Raw genomic sequence first — 9,099 nt, 5'->3', positions numbered from 1 at the left:
TTCATACACCCCACATGATATGCTTCTTTTGGTCCCATAGGTCATAATGGACCTTAGAGAATGACAATGAAATACACATCTCTCTCTCTCTCTCTCTCTCTCTCTCTCTCTCTCCATCCATCCATACATGCAATAGATGCAATAAGGACGTGTGTATACATTTCTACATAATTATGCATATATAGCTCCCCATTTACTTTAAAAAATGCATTTTGAGCCTATACAAAGGTGTGTCTCTTAGCCATGGGATTGTTATTAAGGAAACTATTTGTTATTATTAACTAGCGAGAAAATGAGTTGATGCGCCATATGTTAGCGAAGAAATGGGTTGACCACAAGCTCTCTCTCTCTCTCATATATTCTTTGATGTGCATGTCTTGAGCATGTTCTCTCTCACGCTAACAAATACATAAGAATATTGAGGGACCACATAAAAGATACTACTAACAAAGCAACTTAGCTACTATCTTCCACAAAAGGCTATCTAAAATTTGTGCTTTGCCTTGGATAAAATAAGAAGAAGAGTTTGTTGTATATGAACATGATGTTGTCCTTGCTTATGTTGACAAACGATAGATAACAAATTTTAGTTATGAGTTCAAAGTATGAATGAGAACATTTAGGCATTTGCAACATGTACCATGAAAAAAAGGCAATGCAAACTTTGACACAAGAAGATTTAGAAATTTTCTCATGTAGGAAACCGGAGTCTTTTCCAGTGTTTTTCATACAATGAATAACATCATGAGCTTTTGCTCGAGAGGCACCACATACCTAGCTAGGTACGATTGGGGGCAGGGGACCAACGCCCCCCCCCATCGGGCCGGCAATCCCCTATCCTCAATCGTACCTAGCTAGGTATGCAGTGCCTCCCTCACAAAAGCTCATGATGTTGAGATAAGTCACAATGTGGGAATTATTGTGAGAATTTGTCCAAAACTTCTTGTGTGAGATCCTTAACAGTTTATTAATTTTTATTGCAACTTAGTTAGAATAAAATTGAAGGAAGGTAGCAATAAAATTGCTTCATTAGTTTGCAAGATTGAGACTTACATGAACTATAACATAGCATGCAATACACTATGAACATCAACCTTTAAGCTTGTGACACATTTTGATACATGAAAAATAATTAGAATTGGTTAGAACCAACTATGTCTCCCTAATCTTGTTTTGATTTCTTTTTGTAGGAATCTAGCAAGATACTTTACAAAGCAAAACGAAATCGAGCAAAACTTTGAGAAAAAAAAGCCTTGCCACATGTACTTGGAGAGAGAGAGAGACGGGGAGAGAGAGAGAGAGAGAGAGAGAGAGAGAGAGAGAGAATGCCATGTGTGCACGAAGGCGAAGTTTTTTTTTTTTTTTTGTGATTATAGTTGGTTGGAGGCCCGCTCGTGAGTCTTGGCACTCCTGCTGCCTGCGATCATCCATGGCGACAGATTGGCTCTATGGCGTAGGGATTGCATGAGGGGGACGATGATGCTTGGCATGAGAGGGAGGACGACTCTTGTAGAGTGCGAGGTAGCCCGACAGGCGTTGGGTGCATTGTGCGATGCATGCAAGGTTGCATGATCTGAAGGCCCAGCGCGTAGGGGCTATGGTGAGCTTGGGAAGGGAGGCACAGAGAAGATCATGGCGGTGGGCGCCGCCCCGGGGGGGGGGCTTGATAGCGACACTTCATGTTCTTTTGCTTTTTAATTCAAAGACGGCATCCGAATCTTGTGGCTTAATAAATTAACGTTTGCTGCGTAGACCCAGTATGTCCTACACATTCTGGAAAAAAAATTGAGAGAGAATCTTTACAAGATTTCCTTATGGTGATGGGAAATGGCGACACGGACGTGAGCAAAGGACGGAAAAGGACGCGTAGAAAGTTGGCTGGGAGCTGCAGTGCGACACGTGACCAAGGAGGGAGGAGGGGCAATAATCTGTGTTTCTTTTTTTGTGCGGCTTCAAAGCTGCAACAGCCCCACATTCTTGGTCGAGTGGTTACGGGAGCAATTGGAGGGTAATATTTGGCTTGCTAGGGGTTCAAATCTGTGTTACCCTTTTGTAGTATGGGTAGTGAATCATGCACTTGAGAGGGAATCTCAGCAAGCATCTAAGGATGTATTGAATAAAATAAACGACGAACCATTCCCGAAAAAATGAAAAGCTTTTCAAAACATTTTCAAGTGCCTAAGTGAAGTGAAGGGTGAGTTTATGAAATGAAAAGACAGATGAAGGTGGAAAATCAAAAGACTTTTTTGAGTCCATATAAAGAGGCGGTGAAGTGCACATTGGTGCATTTGTGTTTGTTTTCTCCTTCATTTTCTCTTCAGCTCGCTAAAGTTTAGAGCGTCCTTGCACTACCGTGTAGGTAGTGAATATACATTTTTTAGGAATTATACCTTATAAAACCATGATGTGGCCGCCATACTTAACCAATCCACTATTTGTATAGGGGTAAAAATCAGTGCACGATTAAGAATAAAAGTTAGGGTTGTATTCTTTGTTATTCAATCAAAAGAATCAGTGCACTTTTGAGCTAGTGCTTTGCAATTGTTGTTGTTATCATGGGAATCCATAACCCTAGGTGGGTAGGATTCCTTAATCCTACCCTAGGTGGGTAGGATTAAGGTTAATGAATGTAATGTGTCCCAAAATTGGTGGTAGACATTATGAATAGTGAAGATTTGTCAGGTAGGATTAGAGAGTGTCTTCCTTAGTTATGTGGTTTCACTTAGTAAGCCATTCTTTGCCATCAATGAAAGCAGTGCTTAAGAAGGGCTTTGCTTGTTGTGGAGTGAGTTGCCTGGACCATTTCACTCTTCCAGATGAGTTAGCTCCTGGACCATAACATCTATATTCACCATAGAAAACTTTCCTGCAAAAAAATAGATAATAGAAAGTTTATTTAGTAATTTGTTAAGAGAACCTTGTTGAAGATTGTCGCGTATATATGTATAGAAAAATATCTAGGCATGTAGGCATACATGCATAGATACATACATACATATACATATACATATAATATGCATAGACATACACATACACATACATATAGACTCTTGCACATGTACTTACTTTTGGTTAGAAGGAACATTCCAATCATTCCAACCTTCAGGGCGGATGATGTCATCAAAGTAAGTGAATGAGTAGACAACTCGAGAGAAGGGCCCCCAAGAGCGGCCAAGGTAGATGGTGCCAGTCCCTGTCACCATGCAATATGCAAAGGAGTACCCAGTGTTCTCTTTCGGTTCCATTTGCTTTTGAGCTGTGATGGAGCCCCATGGTGTTGCAATGGAGTGGATGTGGCATTTCTACAAGCAAAGAAAAGCCCATGTAAAATTTGCCAATGGTATAATGATATGCCCAATGTTTTTGCATGGATTGAACATCTTTCATACCACAAATAGAGATCTTGCATTTCCAAAGATGAAGTCAATAGAGCCTTCAATGTAGCACTTGTAGTAATAATGGCGACCCTCACGATCATAAAGGGTGTCTTGTGCACCATAAAAGCTGCAACGATAGAAGGCAGCTCTGTCTCCTTGAATTCTCAATGCCACACCTTGTTTGCCCACAGCGCCACTCTCGGGCGCTGGAGCAGTGTTCTACATATAAAGAAGCCATTCCAAGAACTTCATTGTTAGAACTCAAAATTGCTAAAACTTGAAAAATAGATGTCTTTTTAGAAATTAAAAAGCTCATTGCATATTAAGTTATTGTGTCATCTCTAGGCTTGCACATCCATTGATTGCTTACAAGTACTAGCTTAACTTAGACATTTGGTAGGCACTATTTTTGGCATGTTAAAGCATGCTTTTGTGTGTGTGTGTGTGTGTGTGAGAGAGAGAGAGAGAGAGAGAGAGAAAATATTTTGCATCTTATTGGAAAAACCAAGAATCAAGAGTAGAAAGAGAGCTATTATCGGGTGCTAGCTCAACTAGTGAGGTGCTTGATAGTGTTCTCAAGGTTGGGGGTTCAAACCCCACTGACACTATCCCGATCGATGCAAAGTTCGGGAAGAAACCGAGATTTGCACGAGTGATAATCGGTGTCCTTTCTAGGAACATGAATAACACATGCAATTTCAAAAAGGGAGTAGAAAGGTAAGTAAAGATGTAGGAAAGCTAAAATGGTAAGCCAAAATCCGTGACCCGGGTCATGGGTTTGAGTGCGGCGAGGCAACCCGTTAGCGCTCACGGATGTGCTTTGTAACATCGCGGGCGACAATGCCCATATTGCTTTTTAAAAAAAAGATATGTATAATAAATGTGAATGCATATCTACATACACAAATTCAGATCAACAACATCAACAAGGTGATGAACTTCATTTTGTAAGAGGAGGCTGAATGCTTGACTTGGTGATGAATGGAAAATGCTCCTCTGAAAATGGATATAAAAGCTCGCTCTCTCTCTCTCTCTCTCTCACACACACACACACACACACACACACACACACACACACACACACATACACATATATGTGTGTGTGTGTGTGTGTGTGTGTGTGTGTGAGAGAGAGAGAGAGAGAGAGAGAGAGAGAGAGAGAGAGAACTGATATATATCAGATAGAGCTTGATCTTCCTCACAAATGTATAGAACACCAAATCTGAGCTGATACATGCAATGTGGAGAGAGAGAGAGAGAGAGAGAGAGAGAGAGAGACCTTAAAAGATATATCCAATGCAATGAAGTCGTCGGCTTCAACAGCGACCGAGGCGCTACCGTATGTGCTAAGAGGCTTGCCATTCTTGCCAATGGTAGAGGCTATATCTCCCCATTGTATGTATGTAAGTGCTGCATTCTCTCCTTTCAACGTGATGAAAGGCTTGCTACTTGGGATCAACACCTTTTCTCTGCCCAAACATTTCCAAATTACCATGTGTATGAGAGAGTGAGAGAGAGATTGAGAGAGAGAGAGAGATGATTCCTTGTAAGAACGTGCATCATTTACCTATAGATACCCTTTTTAACATAAATGATAGCCCTCTTCGTGTTATCGGTGGGTACACTATCAATAGCGGCTTGCACTGTAGCAAAGTCGCCGGAGCCGTCCTTGGCGACAATGATGACGGCGTCATCGTCGAGGTTAGGAATGGTAGGAATGGGAGAGTCCGGTGGAGAGGGAATGGGAGAGAGAGAGGAGGGAGGTGGAGGTGGAGGAGAAGGAGTAGGAAGAGGAGGAGAGACTGAAGTGTTTGAGGGAGGCTCTTCCACCTTAGGGCCCTTCTTACCCTTTTTGGGCTTCTTCTCTTTGGGCATCTTTATCTTCTTGCCCTTCTTTTTGCCCTTCTTTTTGTTCTTCTTTTTATCCTTCTTTTTGTCCTTATTTTTCTTCGGCTTCTTCGATACGACCTTCGGAGCGTCCTCCTCTTCCTCGACGATGAGGTGCCTTCCAGGCAAAAACTTCTTAGAGATAGCACCATAGCCCTTAACCTTCTTAGGATAGTCTTTATTCTTGTAGCACTTCCCTTTCTTGCAAGTTTTCACCCATTTGGAGAAAACTTCGTCCTTGTACTTGTCTGAGCGGGCGGGCAAGTGGTCGCCGCTGTCCTCGTCGTCGTCCTCTTGCTCGACTTGCTCGGGATGGCAAGTGTCATGGACGTATTGGACCCAAGTGTCGAAGTCATTGTAGTAAGTGGCCAAGCCATAGGAGGAAGCTCTAGAGGGAGCATGGCTCAAGAGAGGGACCAAAGCAATGAGGAGGGCGTGGAAAAGGAAGAGAGTCCTCATCCTTAACTCTGGTTAGAGTTAGGAAGTGAGCATTGGGGGGGTTAGAGAGGGAAGGGGTCGCTCTGGGGATGCAAAATGGAGGCAATCCATTTTATAGAGGGATGGGGAGAACATGCTCAAGACATGCGACATGAGAGCATATGTGTGTGTGTGTGTGTGTGTGTGAGAGAGAGAGAGAGAGAGAGAGAGAGAGAGAGAGAGGTGATGTCATGAGCTGGGTCTTCCGCAGGGCTCGCCTCCCTCTTGGGCAACATATTCCCGCTACGTTCTCACAACTACGCTCCCTCGTGCTGCTGGGTGGCATGCTTCTCTCTCTCTCTCTCTCTCTCTCTCTAGCTTTCTGTGGTCCAACCCATTTCTTTCACTAGATCAGCGCCATAGCAGTAGAAATACTTTTTAGGGGAAATTACCCCTCTAATTTGTGGAAATTCCCATTATACCCCTCAAATTTCAAAAATTCTCAAAATGCCCTTGTATATATTTTCGTTGGATTCTTCTAGATTTTCTAATCTTTATTCTTGTTTGACAATTGAGATCGGTTTTTGAGTGCTTAGCATGTAATTTGTCCAAATTACCTCGCAAAGAAAAGGCAACTATGTCTAAAAATAATGAAGCAATTCATCTCCAAAGCCTACATAACCAACTCAAATTTTAGTTTTAGCATCCTGTATGGTAGACAATCACTCTTCTTATGAAAAGCTACAATTTTTTTTGTTTTTGAAGAAATTTACTCTCACAACCAGTGGTATTTTGGGAATTTTGGAAAATTTGAAGGACATTTTGGGAATTTATGACAAATTATTAGGGTACTTAGGGAATTTTTGAAATTTGAGGGGTATTTTGGTAATTTTCCCTACCTTAAAAAAAGTAAATGGGTAGTGATGGAGTCTACAAGTATATATTCACATAATCAAGTTCAAATGTGTGCATACAAGTCTTTATGGCTATTACATGTATGAGAGAGAGAGAGAGAGAGAGAGAGAGAGAGAGAGAGAGAGAGAGAGCGAGCATTATCGTCCTTGAACGTCAAATATAACCTATGAGACCAATTGACTCACATGTCACATGCTCTATATCGAAATGATTCATGGCTCTTGATGCTTGAGGTTTGTGGATATGAGGTGGCAAGCATAGAGTACCTCGAAGAGAAAGGTATAAAGGGAGGAGTCTAAGTTGAGAATGTAAGGAAAGCAAGCTCGAATGTCATCAAAAGTTGAGCACTTAAGTAGGGTACGGCGCTTAGACTCTTGAACTTACAAGGGACATAGTTCACACATGAAAGAGGCTATTCCAGGTTGAAAATGTGAGGAAAGCAAGCTCGAATGTCATCAAAACTTGAGCACTCAAGTAGGGTACGATGCTTAGACTCTTGAACTTACAAGGGGCATAGTTAGAGCATGGAAGAGGCTCTTCCCCAATGCCCTATCTTACATTGAAGGGAGTAGAAGCTATGTCAAATTGTTGCTAAGGTGCAGATTGCAGCTAAGGGGATAGGCTCAAGAATGTATGAGTTTTCTCTCTATCAAAGAAGAACGTGCTTTTATAATTGGGGAACCCTCTTTGTGTAATACATAAAGTGGAACCCTCTTTCCCATGTTGTGATACTTTGGCATTGTAGAAAAGCCTCATTCACTCTAGGATTTAGTGATGCATCATGAAGCAAGTGTGTTGCATTCCATCTTCCAACCCACTTCTTGATGTCTTGTATCTATCCTAAGCTCGCTATTTTGCTTCTATGAGTCTTTTCAGACCTCACAGAATAGAATGAGAGCTTGTTACACATTCAAACGAACAGAAAGTCAGTTGAATGGGTAGACTCATCAAGAGGCATTATAGTTTGACCACATTAGTCTTTGTTACAAAATTTATGAATTATTGATGAGGAACTTTTCTCATTGGTTAATAAAAAGCATTAGTCAAAGTTTGGGCTCCACTGTCATGAGTGTGGAGGCTGAGTGATTAGTATGTCTAGATGACTTGCAAGGTGTGGAATTTTAATCCCCATGATAATGACTGGTTAAACAAGGAATTACTCATGTCAATGTTCTGATGACAAGTAATGAACATTATGTTAAAGAATAACTGAGCTTGCCTTTTTTCTTTATTGTTGTTGGAAAAAGTTCCAGCATGTTTTTTAAAAAAAAATGCTCATTTGAGCTTAATTTGAATTAACTCAAATAAATACATGTAAACCTTGGCATATGCTTTGCAGAGGGACATCTAGCATATACAAAAAAGTCAATGGGCGCAAAGCCCCCACGAGGGATTTGAGACCATTTACCATAAACATACCCTTAATCCATGTTACAAAATTTCTATATTTCTGTCAAGGACTTATCTTCTTCTTCTCGGTAAGTCGCTTCCTCCTGTTTGACAAAAGCCATCCGCAAGTTTCTAGCACTAGTTCTTCATGCAACATTCCGTCCTTTTTCTGGAATTAGTTGCTCATTCCTAGAGACCCATATGGCTTTCAGTACTGCAACTCTGACTATACAAATTTATATCCTCAACTCTTCATCGTCCAAGCCTAAGAATGGGGTGCCAAGCTAGCAAAACACCCATTTGCAGACTCTTCTAGTGAAGTGCTTGATCGCAAGACATCCCCATATGAGGTGGGATATGGTCTCACTTTGATGGTTGCATATGATGTAGGTTCCATCGCTAAGACCCCTCACATTGGCCTTGTCCTCGATCGGTAGAAAACCAAAAAACATTTTCCAGCTCATCTTCGCATTCAGAGTGCCATATGTTCTCCAACACCTGACTCCACTTAATCTTGCTCCACTTTTTGGACCAAGTTTTTTTGAGATGCCCAACCCATTGATTAGAGAAAGCCAGCTTCTCATAGACGCTCTTTGTCGAGGGAGAAAGATGATTTTCCCTTGGACCACTTCCACGCCTTCCATTCGATTGCCATAGAGGAAGGTGGGAGGAAGATGTGGGAAAGGATATCCACGAGTCTACCAACAAGGACCTCCTCCTGTAAGGACATTCTATTGACCTCTTTCAATTGTTTGAGAGATTTCCATCCTCCTTCATGATGGTTCCACAAAGATGCTACGGTGCCAAAACCTTTGTTGTTGAGTCCTCTTGCAATCTCAGTCCAATGGCGATCAAGACAAGACCTTGTAAAATGGAGCCCCAAGGAGACCTGTGTAGAGCAATGTTTTTCCAATATCTAGTCTCTTCAGCCCATATGAGTGTGTGGGTGGCTTTGCGTCTACGATGCCCACCCTGATTCTTCGGCTTGGCCACAGTCTCCCACTTACTCCATCGACAAAACCTACTTCCAGTTACTTTGTTTCTCCATAGGAACTCCTTGATGGGCTTGAGGAATGCCTACCAGCTCCTCTAAGATAATTGGAGAAAAGGAGAA

General features: G+C 41.7%; 1 protein-coding gene across 1 annotated transcript; it reads right to left on the bottom strand.

Annotated features, from left to right (window-relative positions):
- Window positions 1-2,467: 2,467 nt before the first annotated feature.
- On the bottom strand, window positions 2,468-5,781 carry LOC147418956 (putative pectinesterase 53). Its single transcript, XM_086505331.1, has 5 exons — window positions 4,945-5,781; window positions 4,657-4,846; window positions 3,390-3,596; window positions 3,067-3,302; window positions 2,468-2,866 (listed from the first exon to the last, which is right to left on the bottom strand). Exons 1-5 carry the CDS (start codon window positions 5,721-5,723, stop codon window positions 2,719-2,721), a joined length of 1,560 nt encoding a protein of 519 aa, XP_086361457.1. The 5' UTR covers window positions 5,724-5,781; the 3' UTR covers window positions 2,468-2,718.
- Window positions 5,782-9,099: the final 3,318 nt, after the last annotated feature.

This window comes from Adiantum capillus-veneris, chromosome 29 (genome assembly GCF_014529385.1).
Source record: "Adiantum capillus-veneris isolate H3 chromosome 29, ASM1452938v2, whole genome shotgun sequence".
Taxonomy (NCBI): domain Eukaryota; kingdom Viridiplantae; phylum Streptophyta; class Polypodiopsida; order Polypodiales; family Pteridaceae; genus Adiantum; species Adiantum capillus-veneris.
This window is presented reverse-complemented; position numbering and strand designations above follow the sequence as displayed.

Coding starts and splice junctions, on each gene's coding strand:
- LOC147418956 (XM_086505331.1), bottom strand. CDS start 5,723: ATGAGGACTCTCTTCCTTTTCCACGCCCTCCTCATTGCTTTGGTCCCT. Junction 3,303..3,389: donor ATGCAAGATCTCTATTTGTG/GTATGAAAGATG, acceptor CTTTGCTTGTAG/AAATGCCACATCCACTCCAT. Junction 2,867..3,066: donor AATGTTCCTTCTAACCAAAA/GTAAGTACATGT, acceptor ATTTTTTTGCAG/GAAAGTTTTCTATGGTGAAT.